The sequence below is a fragment of the Genypterus blacodes genome, unplaced genomic scaffold (assembly GCF_046128005.1).
Source record: "Genypterus blacodes isolate CSIRO-AG114 ecotype Tasmania unplaced genomic scaffold, CSIRO-AGI_Gbla_v1 ptg000045l_1, whole genome shotgun sequence".
Classification (NCBI taxonomy): Eukaryota; Metazoa; Chordata; class Actinopteri; order Ophidiiformes; family Ophidiidae; genus Genypterus; species Genypterus blacodes.
The window spans coordinates 1,131,763-1,156,031 of NW_027466858.1; the positions used below are offsets into that span (position 1 = coordinate 1,131,763).

The 24,269-nt window shown below is 41.2% G+C and overlaps 1 protein-coding gene across 3 annotated transcripts in view; it reads right to left on the bottom strand.

Moving 5' to 3' along the window:
- Window positions 1-23,534, bottom strand: part of dapk1 (death-associated protein kinase 1) — a 48,324-nt gene extending 24,790 nt beyond the window's left edge. The window contains exons 1-5 of one of the 3 annotated variants that reach the window (XM_076149326.1): window positions 23,368-23,534; window positions 22,463-22,648; window positions 6,578-6,799; window positions 3,338-3,476; window positions 2,030-2,159 (exon numbers count right to left, since the gene is read on the bottom strand). In XM_076149326.1, the coding sequence (XP_076005441.1) occupies window positions 2,030-2,159; window positions 3,338-3,476; window positions 6,578-6,799; window positions 22,463-22,524 (553 nt within the window). In that variant the 5' untranslated portion in view covers window positions 22,525-22,648; window positions 23,368-23,534. Of the gene's footprint in view, window positions 1-2,029; window positions 2,160-3,337; window positions 3,477-6,577; window positions 6,800-22,462; window positions 22,649-22,799; window positions 23,032-23,367 lie in introns of those variants that run through there. The other 2 variants (XM_076149328.1, XM_076149327.1) reach the window with 2 other exon arrangements.
- Between the last annotated feature and the right edge of the window lie 735 nt (window positions 23,535-24,269).

Genomic DNA, 24,269 nt, shown 5'->3' on the forward strand with positions numbered 1-24,269 from the left:
GCCTAGCCACCCTGAATGACCTGTCATGTTATCCAGGATCAATTCTCTTTTGATCTGGCTTATGGCCACTGGATCATCTTTATTTAGACCATTTGAATGCCGTCAGCCTGCTGAGTTGGGAACAAGCGCTGGCCTCTGACTGTTAGTGGGCACTGACACTGGGCACGATGAGAGTGGCAGTGCTGGCACACACCCCTGGCAAGGCAGTAGGTGAAGAAAATGTGACAGAGCCAGTGGAGTGTTTCAGTATGTGTTTGTGTTGGCAAGGAAGCACAGTTCTGCAGCTCTCCTGTCATTCATCAGGTCGTTCTCACTTTGTCCCTATGACACTGCTAACACACGATGCAATACAGCCAAGAAAACAGGTTGGTTTCCTCTCTGTGAGTAAAGCATAGGGAATGTGCGTGTGTAAGTGAGTGCAGAGACACTTCATAGATAGGGGTGGGCAGTATAACTGGTACTCACACCACTTTATTGGAAATACCTGCTCATTCATTCAAGCCAAACATGAGGAAGCACATCAACCATCAGCTTGTTGGTTACTTGGAAGTATTTCCGAAAATAATAATCTGGGACTTTTGTGCACAACAGTTTCTAGATCTTACAAAGAATGGTGCAAAAAAAAGTAAAATAAGTAAAGACCAGTGAGCAGTTTCTGCATTTCTGCGGGCGGAAAATGTTTATGAGAGAAGTCAGAGGTGAATGGCCAGAGTGGTTTGAGTTGACAGGAAGGCTAACCCGGTTAACTCTTCACAACAGTGTTGAGCATGTCGAACCCTGAGAGCCCACATCAGGTCCCAGGTGGGGTACAAGCTCGCTTAAACTGCACAGTATAAGTGAGGTAGAGCACAAGTTCTGTCGGAGCAGAACACATTCTCAACCTGTTCTATTCACAGACACAGTAGCAGAAAACATTTTTGGAGTCCTGGAATTCTCCACATTACCTATCAAATATGGTTTAAACTCCATAAACATAAAACATATTCTGCTTAAAATAATGGCAAAATTGTGCATGTATTTATTGAACATCTTCTTTTAGAATCCATAGCCCAGGGTAAAAAGTAAGCGGACCTTGTATTGACTGCTAGAATCTACTTCTATAGCAACAGCAATCTCCACCAGATGTTTCCTGTTGATGCTGAATAAGCGTACACAACAGGGATGAGACACTGATGATACGTTTAGACTGTTCCTCACAACACAACACTTTCAGTTCAGCAATATTTCTGTTATTACTTATATGAACAGCCTTCTCCAGGTTATATCTCATAGCTGCTGTTTACAAATGAACCATCATGTCGTAAATACCTCTCGCTATTACCCATGGGTTCTTTTTCACCTCTTTCAGTTCTGTATATTGTGGTATTGGTGGGCTCTTCGCAGGATGCCCACCACATGAGAGTAGAGTTCAAAACCCATGGGACTGAGTCATAAAACCAGAGGAAGAGTTAAACGAGTTCAGCCAGAGTGTGTTTGTCTATTGTCACGTAGGTGCATATCAAACCACATTTGATGGAAAATGTATGCAGAAATCCTAAGACTGCTGCCTGTGTAGCATTGTGCTGGAATATGTCCTCTAAATGTGCACTGATAGCTCGTTATGTTGTAGTTGTGCATGCTCAAATTCCTCATACTCGACATTTTGCCCTTTGAGGTGCTAAATAGCCAACAATGGATAAAAGCACAGCTGGTGAAAACAAATATCTTATATCCACAACAGTAGTGTGAGTGGTATTTTATCAGCCACACAAATGCTTGGTTTAGCATTAAATGCCATCAAAACAATGAGGGGAAAATAAATAACATGTATTATTACGATCCAAAATTCAAACTGTGCTGTGATTATAATTTCAGGGGGTTTGATAATTGTGATCACAAACCAATTAACAAATGTTCCTCTCTTTCTATACTCCTCATTATTACCAACTCATTTAACCAATTTGTTAATTCCTCTCATTTCTCAAGGGCACGGAGACAGAGACACACACGGACACACACACACTCACACAGAAAAAGACACATGACTGACCTACAAACTCTGGAGTGCCAAAAATGTTTTTGAAGTCATTGCCGAAATCAATCTTGTGTGCCAGGCCAAAATCAATGAGCTTGATACGTGGGTGAGGCATTGTGCGGTTCAACAGCATGATGTTCTCCGGCTATAGAAGGAGATGAACAAAGACAGAGAGAGAGAGAGTTAAACCGGAACAGTAAGAGAAAGATGCAAGGACAATTTCAAATTCACACAAGCAAAGTATAGACTTTCAAACAATTTGTTACAGGAGCCCATCTGTGAGGATTCAATTAGAAACTGTAACAACGCAAATACATCACTTTGAAAGACGAAAGAAAATTAACCAGCTAGAGCACAATTATCAGGGAATGATGCAAAACTATTCAAAGTGTAAAAACAGAACACGCAGCACAGAGACAGCAGATCACACACCAGGAACAGGTGACTCATCAGCCATGGAAATCCCATGCAAAACATGGGTCAAATCTCATGAGGTAGTGGCAGAGAAGAAAGGACAGGAGGGTAAAGATGGGCAGAAAGCAATGTCAAACTACACAAAGAGGGGCCATTTATATGCCTTTGTGTAATTTGAGCATTAGCCTATAGATTAAAGATTTAGCAGAGGAATGAAAAAGAACCGATTCAAGGTGGGAAGCATTGAAAAATTGAACATGAGGTGATGAGAAAATACAAACTAACTCTGAGATCACCGTTTTGCATTCATATCAAGAGTAGCAACCCAGTCCTCGGTGATCAAAATTTGAACACAATAAATGTATTGCTGCCTCTACTTCTGGAGCCTCACTAGAGAGAACAGTTATTATGTATAAACAGTTAGAATGAGTCGTCAAGTCATTTACGCCACTGACAATACCAAATGCATATGAATGGCTATGGCCACTGATGATGATTTGATATTAAACTCCATTAGGGGAAAGGGCAGACTAATTTAATGCTGTGCCACAACTCAATAAGTACGAGCACGGCCAATATTTCTGTCTCTGTAGAATTGATCAGACTGCAAAAAGAGAATCATTTGTAAGAACCGTCACGTCAGTATGACTTTACACTGGGTACCTGCAGTTTACAGGTCATTGGGGCCACAGGGATGCTTCTTTCTCTGACCATGAATTTCCCACTATGTTTGCTTGATCAACACTGTGTTGCCTTGATCAAGACTTAATGCATCCATCTCTTAAAACAGATATAGAGAGAAACACACAATGGCCTGAGTCAAAGACAGAGACAAAGTCAGTCTCACTGCTTGATCTGTCAGCAGACAAAATTGACAGAGGGATTATTTGTGTTTTGTTGAGGCAGTACCTTAAGGTCAAAGTGGGCAATGCGTTTGGAGTGCAGGTAGAACACTCCATCCAGGATCTGCTTAAGGAACTGGGTGGCTTCCTCCTCAGACAGCGACTCCTTCTCAGCCAAGAAGTCGAAGAGCTCACCACCAGCCACACTAGACAGAGGGAGAGAGAGGGAGAGGGAGAGGGAGAGGGAGAGGGAGAGGGAGAGAAAGAGAATGCAGGATCAGGGCCAACTACAAATCCCTTCTTAAAAGAGCTAAAGCAGTGTAATCTAATCATCCTGACACTATGATACATTAGAGTCTGACTCATTTACACATCTGCAGAACATTTTGAACATATCCTTCCACAATTAACTCCTCATATCTCACTCCTAAGTCATTTTCATATAATGCAAACCATCCAATAAATACAAAAAGGAAGCAAATTTAGAGATGTGAAACAAATGTTGTAGAGCAAATGGGTTGAGTTATTGGAATATTTGGACATTTTTTTAATTCATTACATAACAGACTCATGCATGCATTATAACACATAGATACATAAGTTATTAGTAAAGTAAATACATTTAAAAGTTAAAAGTGTGTACAACGTGTATGTGTATGCGTAATTTATGTCAAATTCCTAAGGGGTGTTTGGATCCATTTGATATACACACTAAATTTCAAAATATAAGAATCCAATCTAATTGTGTCTTGATTCCCATGCTGTCTCGTTTACTTAAAAACAAGCACAGAAACAGAGCATGGCAAAAACAGATGACGACCAGGAAAAAAAGGAGGAATGACGAAACTCAGAACGAGAGAGAGAGAGAGAGAGAGAGACGGAGAGCAGCAAATTAGTCACAGTCGGTGGCCAGGGGAAGTGTGACACAGAACGAAAGATAAAGGAAGCGTGAAGAGAACTGTAATTACGGCCATGCTGATCCAGTCTTTCAGCATTCACTGAGCCATCCAAACACAAACACGCGTTGATCTTTCCCTCCGACATCTTTCACTCAGCTGTAACAGTTACACCTTTGGGTCATTCCCAATTTTACAAAATGTTCAGAAAACATTTTATTTCAGTCAACAGTCGTGCTGTTTATAGTCAAGGCAAGTCAACTTTATTTCTATAGCCCAACATGAAAGGCAATGCCTCAAAGGGCTTTACAAGCTGACAACATCAGGAAATTCGATGACTCCACCCAAACTCTCTAGGAAGTCAGTATGAAAATAGTGTTAATAATCAAATTACATTAAATATAGTAAATGGAAGTTCGGTCAAAATAATTTGAGATGTGCTAAAAAAAAATGGCATCATGTTTGTCTGCTGTCCTGTTTGGGCTGCAGGATTTCTTCATTTTCTTGTAGAATGTTGATAAGGTGGCCCTGGTCACAGTGGAAAGGTTCTATGTCATCAAAGTACTTAAAACCTCGATAGACTTTTGAACTAAAAATGTTTACGTCTCCTACATTATGGAATGCACATTACCTAACTGCAATAAATGGCTTATGAATGCTTGTTAAATATTCTAATGGAAATGCTTGAACCATGTCAACAGAGGTAAGATAAAAACACTACAACAGTGATTAAGAGGAAGGTGTGTGTGGCTTACACACACACATACACAACATATCTACAGTCTCTTTGGGCAAAACACTGCATTTTTCCTCACGTCCAATTGTGCCACCATGCAATGGCGGGACAGAGAAGATCTACTTAAAAACAGCCATAACATCTGGTGATGACCAGTTAACAATACCATGACTACATAGTATGAATAGGACAGAGTTTGAAATACATTTTGCTGAACCTTCTTGTCCTTGCACCAACCAAGCAAAAAGCAAACAGTGGGGACCAGTCATCGAGTACAATTTACTACTTTCATCCCATTTTCACAGATTTGCTTTGCAGGCATGAGCTCACGCTGATTCTATCACACACATTCACAGGTGGGAGCCACTCAGTAGAGCTGGTTTTCACTGGGCCAGCTGTGGGGTAAACACCTTGGGGAAGGGCACCTTGCACAGTCAGCACCCAAACCAGAAAAGAAACAAAAACGTTGTAAGCATGTTAAACCTTTCTTCCAGGAAAGCACCTGACAGCACTTTCCCAGCAGATGTTGCTGCCTTCTTCTCCTCAGCATTAGCCATGGCAAGAAACATAGATTCTCTAACAAATTGTGATTCTTCCGTATCTTGCCTTTGCCAGATAAGTGTCAATTGCGCTAAACTGCATTACTTTGTATGAAGCCTAGTTTAACAATAGATTTAAGATTCACACATCAGCTACTTGATTGCAATGGTATTAATAACCCAATGTATACTGATCACTGCTGTCAGTGTCCCAAACTAATGTGACCAAACTTGATAATTGTTGTTTTGCTGAAAATGCCACATGAACTCGTTAACAATAAAACCAACAACCTCCCCCTGACAAATTATACTCCATCTCCTGCAATCTCCACTTTGAGCACAATCCATAGATCATATTTGTATTTCTTTCCAGGTCCATTATCTTACATGATTTAGGGTCAGGAATGTTGTTTGGCAACTGCTTTGACCTTTGCACTCATTAATATAGGTCGGAAAAAAGGGACCCGACTAAGTGGTTTCTGTTGTACAAGAGAGTCGCCTACATGTTAGTAATATAAACAAATAACCGTGCAGCATTTTGTGTGAGCGTTGTATATCTGGTAAAACTGGTCTGACTGGAGCTTAGTGCCCGTTCCACATTAACTGAAACAGATTAGAGCTGCACACACTCACAGTACATGTGTATGTGCTACTATTGTTATTGGACCATGTTCACATGTCAGTTCAATTATACTGTTAAACCCTCGAAACTCCTGTTAGCCTTTTCGCAAACAATATATACAGTTGATAACCTTTTCCCATTGAATGTCCGCTTACACAATTCTTACAGCACATTGTCCATTTTGACAATACAGATCTCATTAAACCTTAATAGAATTTGCAGTACATATGTATTTGACTATATCAGCAAATAATATGACTGACTGTTCTTAGTACATAGACATGGGTATGTACAGTATGTAACCAACAGCTGCAATTGATCCGTTGCCAATCGCTTTGAGCTGATATTCCTTACAAATGACTCAATCCCCTTCTTTCCATTCAGGCAGAAGATCAGACCATAAATGTTGCGTAATGGATGCAGAGAGTTATTAGGAGACACAAACAGAGGAGAGCCATCTAGAAATACAACAGGAGATCATTGCACTGCAAAAGGAGGAGATCAAGCCACTCACAGCTCCAGGATGAGGATCACTTCAGCCTTATTTTCATAGACTTCTTGTAGAGTGATGATGTTGGGGTGCTGGATTTCCTTCAGGATGTTCACCTCGCGCTCTATGTCCTCCCTGGTCACCCCTCGACGGCTCGATTTGCTCCGCCGCTTCTTGATATACTTGGCAGCATAGTCCCCACCTGTGCTTCTGTTCCGACATCTCCTGACCACAGCAAACTGACCGCTGCCAAGATAAGAACAAGAAGGTGCACCAGGCATTTAACACTTATGATCATTATCACTTCAGATAGATACTATAGAAAGTTAGTTGCTATTTGTAGAACAGTATATCAAACACTTTCCAATGCAAGAAAGAAATAAGAAAGAAATAAGGTTCAAAACAAGTTTTTCTGTTAATCTAATAAACCATTCTGTTTCTTTTGTAATATAAAAAAGGATAAACTTTCTTGCTGGGAAGTTGGTTACATGACAGCAATGTTATTTAGAGGAGTACAGAGTAGATTCCTACTCAGTAATCATTACAGGAGTGGGAAAAAGAGGTATCAAGCATCTGTGTGGAAGACAAACAGCACCTGCGTTTACTCTTAGCGACTGCTCATATTCCGTTTGACAACAGTGTGTAAAATCTAGTGCTGAGTGTCAGCAACACACCGCTCACCACACCATCATCCCCTCCACCTGACAACCAGCCAAGCAACGTGGCTACGTGAAAAGCCTCAACTACGGATCAATGTTGAAAGGTGGCATAAACCTTTGCTGCTTAAATTAAATGTGTAATTCACTACACTGACATTATATGAATCATGCAATCAATCATCAATTACAGATCTTTCATACGACTAATTAAAAAGAGTGAACGTTTTATTGTGGAATTTAGCATGTTAAAATTTGCCTGTAAAACTGCTTCTCTGAAATGTTTTCTGATTTCTTACATTATTCACGTGTCAACTTTGAATTATTAAAACGGAAATGTAATGAAGGTTGCTACATACGCATCTCTAATGCCATAGTTCATCAAAAGCTTAATGTTTGATGGAGGATTAATCTTCACCTACAAACATTTTAAACTTAAATACTGATCAACTATGAATGATCCACATAAATGGCAATTCAATTTAAAAAATGTTAAATATTTGTACACTTAATGTGCATTGAAGTGATCAAAGGAACTCTCCATCATGAATCCATCTGGCATGTTCTTATCCCCATATGCAGCACATGTTCCAACCTCAAATAACTTCAAAATAGTTATGAGCATTTTGGATGTGGATCCCACACAAAACACTGATATGAACACATTTAAACACCCTCAAAAGTCCTTGTATTTTTTGCCAAACAGGTTACCCAACAGGTTAATGTGACTGTATGACGTAAAGGTCTCGGTTTACTGCAAGGAAATTGATCAGATGCAACAAGTGCTGAAGAGCCAGCATATGAAATTTCACAGTTTGAGGCAATCCAAATGTGGTGAACATGTATGACGTATACGTAGGCATGAAGAAGGAATTCCACTGTCCCGTTGCCATGTATTGTTGAATGGTGCTATGAGACTGGGTACTGCCGACTCCATTGCCATTCGACCAAAGCACCGACAGTGAAACCACTTGGGGAAGCAAGGACACTTGACTGTGGGCTGTTGACGCCTCTGCCAATTGTGCCACCTCATGGCCCTGGCAGTCGCCGAGCACTTAATGTACTGAACACCCACAGAGGGAGGGGGAGAAAATGAAAAGTGAGAGAGTTGAAGAAGAGAGAATGGTACGTTCTGTTAAAATTTTCAGATTGGTACACTTTCAGACAGACTTTCGGTAGTGAGGAAGCAATCTGGCAAAAGCTTCCCTTCCTTGGCACGAATGTGGCCAAAATGAAGAGGCAGCCGTGTGTCCTGTCATCTGACTCCCTAAGCTCTGCCAAGAGTAGAGTGCACAGTTGTCAGGAAGTGGTTTAGTAATTTAGTGATATGGCTTCCACTCTCTATCATGCATCTACCAAAATTTGACGAGCATCCAGACTAACACAAGGCCAGATATTCATGAGCTTTAAACAGAAAAAAAATAGACAAAATCCTAGAAAATCTCCACCTCCCAATGTTGCAATTCCTCATCCCTCGGGACAGCGTCAGTAATCTTGTCCTGACCCGCACCTAACGTGACTGCCACTGTTGTTACATCCACACTAAGGTGACTTAATCGTCATCCTTTACATGTGAAATCCTCTGCATCCATGGTGTTTCGCAATAGTTTCTTCTTGGATCGACTGAAAAACAGGTGAAATCTCCCGTGCATCTCCTCTGCTGCTCTTTTCTTCTTTCAGTAACAATGACTTATTCCACTCAGGGTTGGCAGGATAAAACTTACATTTTAATTTAACTAAATTCCCATCAGTATTACTACTTGCATGTTAAAACTTAAATGAAACTTGTATGACGGCAAATCAATAATATTGAGGAACATTCTTCTCTGTGTCCAGGAAACAAAACAAAAAATATGACAAATATTCCTACCGCCCATTTAAGTGCGTAGACTAAGAAAATATCACAGTCAAAGTCCTATTAGGAAAACAGCTGCCAGCTGCTTGTTTGTAGTTATAGCTCATAGCCTGTGGGAAGCTAACCAATACCCCACACTGCTGTTATTGCCAAAATTCTTCCAATGTACACACATAAAGAGATGGGAAAGTGAACCCAACCTTCATTAACAACACCAGCTGCATACAGATACAAAAAGAGGGAAATGGCAGTGGTTCAAATGCACTCTCTTTCCTTAGTGAGGCAGGAGAGGAAACCCAAAATCCAATGCTGCCATAAAAAAACTAAAGTTTTACCTACTTAAAGCTAAGACTGGCAGTCAAAACATTCATGCTGTGGATTCCCCCTGTATGATTGTGTACTCGTGTTGTATGTACAATCGGATGCGAGCAAGGAAATCCCTCTTATTCCTCAGGGATTCTCTGGGAGAGCACTGACTCGCACAAGTGCTGCTGAATAAGCACAAAGGAGGGACGGAGATAATGAGCGAGTAGTGGAGAAAAATGCAGCTTGAAATTCACACACAAGCAGAGGTAGAGAAGTCATTTTTGCAAGCAGCTCCCCCCACCCCTGTGAAGTGCAAAACCCCAGATAGTGTGCAGGATCAAATTGCTTTCTTTCCTTTGTTGTGCTTTAGGACAGACAAGGCTTCTAACTTTTGGCCTACTTGTTTCCATAGTCCAACTGCAGGGGAGGGGATGTTAAGAGGGGAAAGGAGAGAAGTGGAGAGGTGGGGAAAGCAATGACGGAGGAAAAGCGAGGTTATTTTGTTTTCAGTCAGACTGGCCAGGGTGTAGGACAGCCTTGGATTACTTAACACTGCTGGCTGGATGGCCAAGAAAGATATTGCAGCAATCCACAGATGCAAAGCTATGGTGCTCGGTCCTTCCATGATGCAATAAGCATTAGAAAGGCCTTGTAAACTAAAACCAGAAACAACTCAACTTAAGTGTATAATATAAAGTAGGTAAATCATTATCAATAAAAAAAGGAGCTGGAGGTTAGATGTTTTCTGTAAAGCTACTTTTCTATATTTGCAGTACATTTTTGTATTTCCCACCTCATTTATGTTTACAATATGAATCCCACGGTGAGATCCAGACACCCAGGAAGAGAATAAGCTATTGCTCTTTTACAGAATGTGCACTGCATGATAACATAACAGTGAACACACTGATGGACAATTATAAACAACATCAGCTCATGTGTAACTCAATAGCATATAAGACACATCAGTATGCATGGGTAATTTAAATGTGATACAATGTTTTATAGGGTTCAAAGACAGCTTCCTTTAGGAGAACGTGGTGATAACAAGATCAGGCTAATGCTAAAGTTGTCATGAAGGGTGTCTGGCACAGCTTGGGCTGACAGCAGTTGACTTGCCGTCAATGACACATGTAGAGCTACTTTCCACACACACACACACACACACACACACACACACACACACACACACACACACACACACACACACACACACACACACACACACACACACACACACACACACACACACACACACACACACACACACACACTTCAGTAAATGATCAAGCAGGCACTCTCAGTATGAGCCTTCCAAACACTAAATCCCGAAAATAACTGGAATTCAATCAATTCATCAATTGCTTAATAATAAGACCAGTGAGGGCTCCGAAGACCATCACCTCATACCTCCACCCTATAAGTATATACAGTACATAGTCAATAAATAAATAAATCATCAAAAGATTTGTTGCTAGGTAAGATAAGATAAGATTTATTTATTTATTAATTGTCATTTGGATGCTTACGTCTTCTTTGTTAATAATTTATAATAATAATGTGGGTGGGAGTTTAAGGTCATGTTATATATCATATGAAATGCCTGGCACAGGATGGATAGGTTACCTGCTAAACTTGTTCCATGGTGGTTACTAGCTATACTATACCAGCAAATCTGCCAAACAAAATACTAGATAATCCTTTCAGTCCAATACATATTCTGTGGTGTTTGTATCAAATAGTTATAGTGACACAAGCATGTTTGACAACAAAATGGGGATTCAGCCTGTGGGGATTCTGTCTCCAAAGTCTCTGTAGTCTCCAAAGTTTCTCTCACAGAATGACCACCTCAGCCAGAGTTGGATTAGTGTGAGAGGGGTTATCGAAACAGCAAAAAAAAAAGAAGTACTACACTGACCGGTACAAGCTTGTGTTGCAGTGAGCCAGCTATTGATTGGCAGTGTACTACTACTACTACTACTACTGTGTAATAGGATATGGTGCTGAAAAGCCGAAAAGTGTTCAGTACATTTGCAGACAGGGTAGCAGTGAGCCACATACAGTATACCAGAGACAAATTTCCCTCTGTCAAAAGCGATACTTGTGCATAACTGAGGGAGGAATACACACAAGAGAAAAACACAATGGGTGTGATCACACCTAAAGTTATGGTTTGGAGTACAATAGGTTTTTTGTTAACTCTTAATACTGTACAAGCAAAAGTAAGAGTGGATCACATTAATTCAAATGCAATGGCAAAAGGTTTTACCTGGCCATTGCTGTTCCCCAGTGAGCTAAATACAGGATCATAATAATAATTACATAATGAACAACAGTAGGTTTATTGCTTAAGACAGAGGAATATCCATCCTCGATCTGATCTGAGCCATTATAATGGGCAGCAATGTTGTGCATCTTTCGACTTCAATTCTGAACAGTGCAGGAGTTCTAAACATCTATCTGATATATTTCTATCACTTAGTTCAGAAGAAGGAAGATGGTATAGTTTAATATCAAATAATGTGTCCAACAATCAGTTTGTTTAAAAGTCAAAACATCAGCTCTGGGCTTCTGTAAGAATACTCAGTCAACCTTTTGCACTTACCAACATGTGTAGTGATGACTGTGATTTAACAAATATCACTGCCCCATTTAGCTTAAGTTCTTAAGTCATGTAAAGAACAAAAAAAGAGTAATAACCTTGGATGTGTAATAGGCAATTTCCTTTTGAAAAGCAGAGATTAATACTTCAAGAATACCTCCTGCCAATTACTTTGGCACTGGTCCAGACACAAAGAAAGAAGAAGTGAGAACAAGAGCGATAGAAAAGTACAGCTGTGTAAGTGGGAAATGTTTCAGCGTATATATGTGTGTGCAGATATTACTGTTTCATGTCAATAACATAACCCAAAGAGGAATTAGGTCATCTTCACAAAAAAAGTGAAAAAACGACCAACCTGAATTATCTTTGGCGCATGGGAGGAATAGAATGGAATTGCTGTTAGCATCACCTGAGAATTACTGTACTTTAAAATATTAAAACACAATGCAAAGCAGGACAATTCAAAAAAACAAACAAACAGAAAAATGTATCAACCAACACTCCCACACATGTCAATTGGCATTCAGTGCTCCATGGACACTTAACAGTGATCAACAATAAATGTTCAGCATCCATGCAATTGAGCAATTGTTGTCACTAGCAGCCCAGGGAGACACTTCAGTCACAGCACCACTGCACCGTTACAATGAAGGGACTCCAGAACAAGCTGCAGTCATTCAAACTTTCATTTGATTTCAGAGAAGAACTCGGCAACAGAGCAAGTTTTATTTTCTTTAAGCTGGTTTCATTACATCACAATTACTTTACTCTACTCCACTTTAAATCATTTCTCATCTAAACCCCATTGTATTGCACCCAATAAAAGCTCAGTGACTTAATTAAATGAATAGATCTTATAGTTACTGGATACCCAATACAGTTCACACAATCAACTCCAATAAAATCGCCATAAAACTTAAGTTATACCCAAAGCTAAGTTGGACGGCCCTGTGGAGTTCCACCAGGTTCAGGGATGAATATCAATCTTTGACTGCCTTACATTTGCAGTTCAATTCTAAGGCAGTGGAGGAGTCTGAAGAACACAGCCTTGAAAGCAAGGTAACAACAACACACTCCAAGAATCTTTCTTATCTGACTGGGAGGAGGATCATTCTCTGTGAAAATTCCCTTGTGAGGCCAAGCTTTTCATTAGCATGGAACAAAGTGTGGGAGGGTGGCTTGGAGTGCTCCCTGCCCACTCAGCTGTAGTGTGGGCCACAAACTACACTGGCAGAAAAACATTATGCAACCGCCAAGCCATTGTGTACGACGGAAGGATAACCATGGCAACAGGATACAGAGATTGAACAGTGGAACATGTGCTGTCTAGAGGAAGGAAGAGTGTGGTAGATAATCCTGGCTGGGTGAGAAAATTGTTTGTCTACACACAGAGTGTGTTTTGTCCGAATGATCAGATTTTGTCTGACCGCAGACCATACTGAGTCATTTGATATTCATTGTGCTGTCCTACGGCGGCAGACAATATTAAGATTTTATTTATGTAAAATATGAACAAATATTTATATACACATTTTGATGGAAGCTAAATTTTAACCCATATTTCCCAGTCCTTGATTTAAGGCCTAGAAACACACGATACACAAACGGATGACCCAGTTAATGTTCAATAACAAATTTGAGGAAGCCATGAGATGATCTCCCTCCTACTTGTTTTGTTAGCTGTTATAATAAACAGAAGAGCTTAATTTCAATAGGCTCAAAATTTGACTTTGGACAAAGGACTGTCTTAATATTTAAACACAGTACCAAGTGTCTGTTTGTACTATCAAATCTTGATGACAATGGTTTTGAAGTCCTTTAAATCTGCAAGCCAGTATTACTGAAGCCATTGTCTAAGGCCATTTTTAAGCACCTTGAGGCAAAAAATCAGACAATATCATTTGTCTGGAAAAGAGGGAGTGTAGTTTGACTTTGGTAATGTTGCCTTATTCCCATATTTTGAGGAAAATGTCTGCCTCTTAAAAGCCTGCCCTTTACTCTCAAATATAAGTTGTGTAGTGACTTGAGAAGAGTTAACTCAGTTGAACAACTTATTTGTTAGTTACAACCGCTATGCAGCATGGTAAGATGATCTAATAAACCAAACTAGCATAGTTGCATTACATACCACTGCAGCTACTTCCCTCATAAGAATAGATATGGTGCCAATCTGATGACTTAAACAATTTCAAACAATTGCGGACGAGACAGTCCAGTTAGCCAGCCAAAAAGCTGACATTAAAACTGCAGAAGTGTAACGTAGTCTCTGGAAATTGTTAATGATCCTCAGTCAAAACAACCCTAACATTTTTATCACCTGGAATGTGTTTATGCACATTCCAGATTTACTGTTGACCTGCCAAATAAATATCTGAACTTGGTAGGAGCTTCTAAAAACTATGTGCAATGACAGGCATATGTCTAATGGAAACCCCAATGAGAGTAGGCAGTGTTTGCCCTCGTCTAATAACCACAGAAAAAAGGCAATTCAACATGTCAGTGGAATGTCATTCAGCTCCCCCAAATTGAAGTTTTAAGGCAGCATCAACAAAGGACACATTGTGTTTAGAGTTAGGGAGAGGTGAAAGGTACTGCAAACCACACGTCTATGTCCAGTGGCTCTGATTACATTGGGCCGGATATGATCATCATGGAGGACTCCCAAATAAAGTAAGACGGCAAAAGAGTACACAGTACAGAATAACGAAGATTCAAGCATACGTCTTTCATAATCTATATTGACGTAAATATGCTTGCATCTTTGTTACATTTTAAGAATCTGGTCTCACTACTTGTGATCACTGGTCTTTGCTACAGAAATGCAAATTTGTCCGAAATGAAAACAATCATTAGACTCACAAATACACTTGTACATCTGGTGATTCCCTATGGAAAATAAATCTGAAAATTGGGACAAGTTAAGGAACTTGCACACATTTAAAAATATCAGAAATAGTTTTTAAAAAAATGACAATTAGCAATAAGCAATTTTTCTGTTACTGCAGATTTCACAGTTTGAACCAGTTTGTGACCCATGTGAGCTTTGAAAAGCACTGAATAGTAATGTAATGCTAAGAGGTGAGACACACCTCTCTGGTCCACTGAAACCCTGTTTACGACCTTACCACACATTCATGTTTGCACTCAGACATGTAGGTTAAGCAATTCTTGAATGACCCTTTGAACAGGGAAAGGCTTTGGTGCACTCATCACATATGTATAAGTAGATACTAGAAATTCTAGCATGGATGTCAGTTTGAGAGGGACTCAAGACCATTGACAACAGAGGCAATGGTGGCAGACGTTTTGGAGGAGTGGTGGTACTCAAGGAGGCAATCAGCGGGTTCGTCTGTCATCTCCTATATCAACTTTGTTTGGTCTTTAGGACAGGGCCCCGCATGTCTGCTGAAACTGACATTTACCTGCTTTCATGGTGGCTACCTCGACCATAACTCAGTCAACGTGGGGAGGAGCACAACAGGTTTCGTATGTTTTGCTGAGACCTTGTGTGCCGGTTTGACCCCTTCTTTGATGACAGATGACATTTGAAGGGTAAATGATGTTCAGACTAATATGAATCTTTATCTCAAGTTTCACCAATGTGGCATTCATTAAATTGAAAACATTTTTGGAAGTCATTCCGTTGCCCTTAAGGAAAAAGAAACAACACTGTGTGAGCATGAACACAACTTAGGCAACATTGGCAAAGATACAACAAAAAAAAGAACTAGAAGAGAAGAAGAAGATTTTCAACTCTACCACTCCATTAAGCCCTTCCGCTTCAAGCAGAGACTGGCCACTTGTGGTGAGGTGTGAAATTTAGAAAGGGCTACACTTCCTACCTTAATTTAATTTGCCCGTCAACATGCTGTCAGCACTCCACAGAGAGAAGTGGAAGAAAAACTCTATCCTTTATCCATTTACAATACAATTGTCTGGCGGCTACAAAAACACAAAAGACAACAATCCCACTCATCTCCTGAAGTGAAAGTTTGTGTCCCCATTTATTATGACTGGAACAATGAAAATCTGCACACTGCTGGCTCGCTCGCCCCTGCAGAATGCTGTGTAAAGCTGCCGTTATCGAACACAGGCCAAGGAAGGTAAATGTCAACTTGCTCATTCCCTTGACCCTGACCTTGATCTTGCAGGTTCCTAAGCAGCATGACTGAAGCTCCTACTTCTATTTTAATCTTATGGTCAGGTATTCCAGAGGGTTAATGAGTCAAGGAACCTGACAGGCCGATATCCTTGTTCAGAGGAGTGTATACAGCTACACGCTTTAATAATGTCCCTTTTGGGGCCCAGGGGAGATCTAAGCAGAGTCTTCAGATCCTGCAACAAATACTTTGGAGGAATCTGGACCTGAACTTCACTCTCCCCGTGTTTAACTTTACCTTCCCTAAAACCAAAGAGGAAGCTGGGCAAGTCATTTTTAGCCTTTAACTGCTCATGTTCACCTTCAGCTTGTGTTTCTGCATAAGAGGACATAGGTACCTCAGAGTTCTTTCCACACATTCAACATTCTCCCATTGGAGAACCCCATGCCCAGTCAGAAGATGCCACATCCCATGAAACTGGCCTAGAGCAGAAGAAACCCATCATGTTAATGGGCTTAGCAAGAATAGTTGTGGTAGTTAGGAGATGGTAATTATTTTTTAATTATAGACATGTACTCTTTGGTAAACTTACCAGCGAACACATGCAGATCTACAAACAATAGCTACATGGTAACTAAATGAATGATAAAAGGTTCAAAACATTCCTTTCAAACAGAATCAATTCAATTTGCAACTGTTCGAAAAGCAACAAAATGCATCAAAGGAAAAAAGGAAGATATTACCATTCCCCAGCAATTATAGCCCTTAGTTTCTACGATTGCCTGGCTGCAGTCCTTTCCTCATTGATCACAATGGGTGACAACACAGTCTCCACCCCATGACACACAAAAAAAGCAAGGCATCCCCTGCCATTCACACAGCTAACACAGTTGGCAGGCTTCCAACCATCCCCCATTGACTGCAGAGATTAATTGAAAATTACTCATTAGGTTCCTGGAGGACTCGAGTACATTTTACCCTGTGAATCCCAATTGAATTATAAGCTGACCGCAATTTGAGTATTATGTCTGAGGAAACATAAGGTGTCAAGTCAAACATGGACAGACTTGCCAAGTAGACAAAAGAGATCATGGGGGGGGGGGAGAAAAAAACATGTGAACCATTTTATGGGTCATTTACTTTCACGCACATTTTCAGGCAAAATTAAATCTCTACTTCTGCTGTCCTTATCTCCCAGTATTCATAAAAATATAATCATCCCTCTCTGCCTCATGCATTATTTGCCGCTTCTCTGTAACATTGGCAATGTAGAGACCGAAGCACTTATTGTATTCAGGAACTTCTACAGCTAAGAGGGTGAGCTGTACGACTAAAATTGCAAACAGGATAATGGCAACAAAGCAATGAATAGGCCTTGGAATATTTGCCATCCATCACTGTTATGTAGTGCTTCAAAGATTCGCTATGTAAAAGTTGGGAATTGTAACAGATTAAACTTGATTGTGACAGACTTGACAGGATAATGTGCACACTTCCAATAGAAATTGACACAAGGCAAAGCATTTCCAATGACCCTCCTCACACAATATTCAATTGATTTAATTCAATTTCAATAGTAAGAAGTTTGAATGAGCCCACTGTGCTGTAACAAATACAAGGCCAACAGTGTAATGGAAATGTGGAAATGTGGAATCATGTCTATGGAAATCCAATTGAAACACATCATGCAATGATTCATATAAAAACAAACAAAAACAAAGAGAGGTCGTACTGAAAAGGATGTGAGGACACTTAAACCTGAGCTGGAGTAGAAACAATACACAATTATAGTCAGTTACGCTGATAAAATAATGACTCCAGGTACTGACATAGAGATCCAAGACCTGAGGAAATCTCACAAGACCTGATCTGACGTGAATTGAAACCCCGGTCAGGCATGCGTTCCATGGAATCGACTGGATGCAAAAGAACTGCACTTTGGGCTACCACGTGGTCCAATTTTCCATTTCCATTGGACAGGCTATCCAATTACAGCTCAAATTCCTGTTATCCAAATGATTTCAACAAATTCAAGGTGTGACTCAATGATAACAACTCAGACAAACCAAAGCCAGTGACATTGGCGCATAATGGCACACTGAAATAACGACTTAATATTCTGCACATTAGAGAAGAATGAATCATTTACGTCTGACTTTGCCTGACCTATCTTTGCTCTATCAGTTAGAGCACGACCTGCACACGGCACTAATTAGCTGCCACCAGGTGCTGGCTCCTCACGCTTTACCCAAAGCCTCAGCGTACAGAAGAGAGGCGCTACAATGAAGCTGGGGACTGGAGACAGGCGGTTGTGGCGTGCACACAGGGCTGCTGAAATGTCGCTGCGTCAGGCGGCAGGCAGAATACTGCTGTTATCTTCACTGCAACATGACTCAACTCAAGATGTATCATAGATGCCAGTATCGACAAGTTCTATAGGTAATTCCCTGCTGATTTAAGAGATGAAAGGAGACGTTTCAGATGATCACTGAGGCAGAGAGAGAGAGATCAGCTGGTCACAGATGCAGTCACAGCTTTAGCGCTTATTAAAGAGGATGGGTTGGAGAAGACAAGCTCCATTTTTTCCACAGACCTCATGATGAAAAAAAAGGTCAACTCTGCACAGAGAATGATTAATGTCACATCATCATCATCAGAGGGTCAGACATTCCCGGCTGAACACTTCACAACTAAAATGGAGAGAAACTTGTAGACGCTATTAGTTTTTTTTTTTACATTTGGTGCTGACCGTGAGACAAATCCACATTCTTCTGCATTGCCTCCATGATTAGTGTGGCTCGATAAGATGGAGAAATAAAGCTTGAATTCTTGATTTCTTTCAGGCTTCACCAAAGCCGTGCTCACCGAAGCGTGCCGTGTCAATGTCGTGAATGAAATGCTTGAGCGATTCCCATTTTGCCAAACCTAATGGGCCCCATTCTCTTTACAGCCAGAGTCTAACCTTAAGTACAGTCAGATCAAAAGGCTCTCTGTGTTAAGGGTGCAAAGCTTTACAGAGCAGGTCACGCCGCTGTAATCTACTTAATGAACAGAGACATAAACCAACATTCATCATAATACAAAGTCCATCTATGTGGAGCCAAACCAACAGTGGAAAATCCCTTTAAAAAACAAAACTAGTATTTCTAAATACAGTACGGTAATCTTAATGAACGCCAAAACAAAGGATATTTATTAGCATTAACAAGTCACTTCTATCAAAGATTCATTCAGAATAGACAGAATATCAAGTCTACAATTTATGACGTGCATATTTACAAGATAACTGACTTAAAAATGTCCTCAACCCAGATGTTGAGCCTGATGTTGTTGATTATCCTATTATCACTGTATAGCACATAATTGCAGATAACCTCAATATAACTTTACTCTACTCTTCTAAGTCAAACCAGGAAAGAGAACTGATCCTTAGGTTTGGAATGAGACTATCACAGTCATGGAGAGAAGTCTGTATACCTCCAGCCAGTAACTCAATCCCATTACACAAAGCTCCAATCGTCTCCATTACCAAAGTAGCATAGTAAAGCAGCTACGACGGCGACAACGGTGCTGCCTCACAGGAGCAGGAGTGTGAGGGCTTTAATGAGAGGCTATACTGTGAGGCAGACGCTGGACATTAGAAAAACAACTGGGTGATTATTATCGACAAAGGACATCTGTTGCTTTGATGACCAGGAGCCATAGATCCACTTCCATGTTTCTCTGTCATCTGAGAAGGTGCCTGCTCCAGGAATTAGATACAATATGCTTTTGATGTATGCAACAGTGGATTTAAGTGAACCAAAGAGACGTAATGTGATTTATGTGCCCTCATATCACCAGGCTGAGTTCTTTTGACATTAAACAAACCGTACATCTGCATAAACCCTTGATCCAGCTTCCTCACACTCTACTGCATTGTTTAGATTTGACACATCACCTCACACACACACACATTTTACATCAAACTGTTTCTGCCTGAACACAGAGTGTGTGAGAATGAGTGAGGCGGAGACAGAGACAGGCTGCGTTACATGTAAATCCTCCTGAGGTAAAGACAAAGAGTGATGCCGTATGTCCCCCTCTTGCAATAAATCTCTGGGGAGGGAGGCGGCTACAATAACCAACACTAACCTCTTCATCACTGACAAGGATGCATTATGGGCAGCATTAATCACAGCCCATCAGACACACTCACAGTAGGGGGAGGCTGTTCTGGGTAATGCTTTGGTGTGTGACAATTTGTATACGCGCAGTATGCCGATGGGTAATGAGTCATACCCGACGGTGTAGTGAATATTTACCATACATTAGAAATGATTTTGCCGGAGATGTTAAATTAAGCAACATTGTTAACATTGTGATGATTTCTATTTGGCTTTGTAAGTTTTGTAAAGAGGCTCTAGGCTACACTTCATCTATTCTCAACTCTTTGAGCTGTTCCGAGTATTCTCCAAGACGCCATGCATGGTCTCGTGAGGCCAGATGTGAGGTCTAGTCTTGCCGCACAAAACTACATACTACATCACACTAGTCTGGATAGTTTTTCCACACAAGTCCACACAATTGTGCCTGAAATCACATCATTCCCCTGTTCTCCACTGGCACTCGCCCGTCCAGAACCGAGGCCTCATTTATAACCGTAGCGTACGACACTCTCTACGCAAACACTGGGATTTGTAAGGGCAACGTTACAGGAGAATGTGCGCACCAGTACTGCAACTCTGACTCATACGTAAGCACATTTCAGAGAGGTGCCGAAGGACATGCAGTGAAACCAGATTTCACAGGGCTTCATCTTCACAGCATCAACGTCACAAACACACAACCTCTACCAGAGAATAAGCATCCACAATGTAAATGTATGTGTGCTTGTGTCCGAATGTCTACAGGACACACACACGCAGCAGCAGTGACAGCGACGTTCTCCCACTCGACGGTGCACGACTGGCTCATTTCAATATTCATTCATCCATTTGATTCGACCGTTTATAGCAAATTGGGTCCGTGATGGGAGCACGATATGAGGTTTGTTGGTGTGCAAACCTTTTCTCATCAGTTGTAATCTAAAAAGGGGAAATTGCATACAAGTGACTTTGGGGGTGGCAGTCTATGGGGGAATGGAGGGTAGCTGGTTCGAGTCCCTCGAGGACCAAAACGCGTGGACTGACAGCTGGCAGCTGAAGAGTTGCCAGTTTGCCTCCAGGGCGCTGCCGAGGTGCCCTTGAGCAAGGCACTGCTGGCTGTGTGCATGCGTGTGTAGCTGGGCCCAATTTCCAGATGTGTGTGATTTGCATTGTGTAAGCACGTAAGCATGTAAACATGTGAGCATGTAAGCATGTATGTAAGAACTGCATGAATTATAAACCGCATGTATCTGAATGTATGAATGAACGTTTATAGATGGGAGAATAAAAGGGTCTTCTTCTTCTTCGTCTTATGAATCTGACTTTTTCTTTACAAATGCCATTTCTCTGTTTTCAGCAATCGCCATGATTTAGTTGGGACTCTACACAATGTTTTACAAATGAGGCCCCTGGACTAAAATCAAGGCTTTTTTGTGTGACTGATGATGTTAATGAGCTCATCACAATCTGCAACACAATCAATGACAACAATGATTGCAAAGCATTTTGTCTTTGTGCTGCTCGTGTGTTGAAGATGCATTTAATGCCAACCAAGCAATCAAAACAGAGAGTAATGAAAACAACAGCCCAACACGTCCCTCGCCACTGATGATGTGTGACAGCCAGAGTGTGAATGACATGGCTGGAGTATTTGAAAAGGTCCAGCTCCTCTATGCAATGAAACGATGAGCTGAAGGCTACAGACTTATCCACTCTGGAGAGTGTCTACCAAAGTTCAAATCGTTTACAGATATTCAAAACGCTGTTTTAGTCTGGATGGAGCATGAGATCGGTGTAGCAAGAGATGTTGTGCACAAAAACACAACCTTGGAACACAGAATCCAAACCAAATCTGGAAGCACAAGCGATCTATTGCACCGCCTCTAACAGCATCTCTTACAGGATAGAGAAGGCATCAAACTGCGTGGGTCATCATCAGATAATGTGGAGATGTATCAAGTATACCAAAGGGTTGAAAAATATGGCGATTGAAATGATTTGTCGTCCAGTCATAGGTGCTAGTGTGACTGTCACCATTCATGTTTCTGTGCAGGAACACTCATATACAGCATTTACACCTATTGCCCTTCACTGGATATCCTCACTGGCGTTAATATACAACTGTACACTATCATCTACATTGAAAATAAAGGAAATAAAGACAAGCACTCCTATTATTCTCACGCCTCAATAATAGAAAGGGGAAGTTCGTACGCATTCAGAATACTTATAGCTGACGAGGTTAGACTTGAGTTCAACTTACCTCCCGAGCTCGTTTCCAATTTCGTAAAATTCCTCCACATTCTCCTGGTTGAACCCGGTCATCTTGGTCCAGGTGCTGTCTGCTAATCCTCCCGAACGGCACAGTGACTCTTCACAGCGGCACCATCCCCTTACAAACAGCCTCCGGTCTGGGCAGGGTTACGGCCGAACCCTCCTCATGTTAGGGCTTCAAGACGAAAATGGGGGGGGGAGAGAGAGAGAGAAAAAAAAACAACAAAAACAAAACCCATTAGTGGACCTGGAACCATGAGAACCGGCCTGAGTTTGGGGGGATTAAGGAGGTGGGTGTTCAGTCAACAAAGGGAAACCAAACTGACAGAGCTGTGTGAACCTGCACCTCCAGGGCGACGTCACGACTCCTGGGACTGAGCTTTTTATGCTCTCCCTACTACCTCCTTACTGTCGCTCCTCCTCTCCACAGGGACTCGTGTGTTATCAAAGAGTTTTCCAGGGTTTTTACAGCTCATAGTAGCCATAACTGTGTTTCACCGGCTCGTCAGGAATGCAAATAACCCCTGAGAAAAAGCTTGGTGTAGCCAAGGGAAACACGGCTCGGCACCAGCGAAGCTACTCCTCCTCCTCCTCCTCCTCCTTTCAGTCCAGGCGAAAGAAGACGACAGCTCGGCACTACGGTCTTTTCGTAATGACCTGACACGACCCGGGCAGGTGTGTGAGCCCGGTTGTATTGCATTCGAAAAAAAGTAACAGCCATTTAAAAACACATTTAAAGAGCAAAGCAGTGAGTTTTTCTTAAGGTTTCCAATATGACTCGCTCTCCCCCCCGTGATACTCCCGTGTAGTCTGGAATATTCAGCAGAGCGTTATTGAATTTTTGGTCGGGGAAACTGACAACAAATGTATGGGTAAATTGTAAAAGAGGCTTACGGTGCTGCTGGAGTCCGTCCCGCTGTCAAATGCATTCGTGGTTTCATGCGTAATAAGGGGGGAGCCCGGGTCCAGGGGTTTGGCTCGCGGAAGACAAAATGCTGGCGTGAAGGAGAGAAATCAACGTTAACAATGTGAGGCAAGCCTGGCTGCCTGGCTGCTCGTGATGCTGCGTTCTAGTCGTGCGGGAATTGGGAAAAGCCGTGAAATGACGCGAGCTGTTGAAGAGGAAGCTGTTTGGGTGTGTGGACTCGTTTAAAGTCGCAAAAACACAACAACACCTAAATGGAACGTCAATGCCCCTTAACCAAATGGCAACCACAGTAACCGCGGTAGATTTCGTTATGCGTGGCTTCTTTCCGGAACTTATGTGTCGTATTTATAAAGAATACGATTACGCCCAGTGAAGCTCACCGTGGATGAAATCGAAGAAAATGGGCGATTTTATCAACTTAAGTCACATGATGGGCTACTAATAGTAGAGTTTCTCAAATAGAAATACAAGTAAATTGTCTTTTCAAGTAGGGGTTCCGTAACTGCTACGTTTTTCTGCGCCCTGAATGCAGCAATTCTGAGTGCCAGTTGATGCACCACTTCGGCCGGAGGAGGGCAGCAATGCTTTAACTTTTACACGAAGCTCACAATTTAATTTAGGAAGAATGTAAGTCCAGATAAACTATTTAAATCACGAAAGAGACACCGAATATTAATTATTTAATGCCATATTTGTGTGTCATAGCATCTGCAATAGTTAATCCATGTTGCAGTCATCTCAAAAATAGGAATCCTTGGATTGCATTGATACATTTACACTATTATAGACAATGAAACAAAAGACTTACATTCTGCATTCAAGCGATGGTACAGAAGTAACACGCCTCCTGTCTGTGCTTTGGATCTAT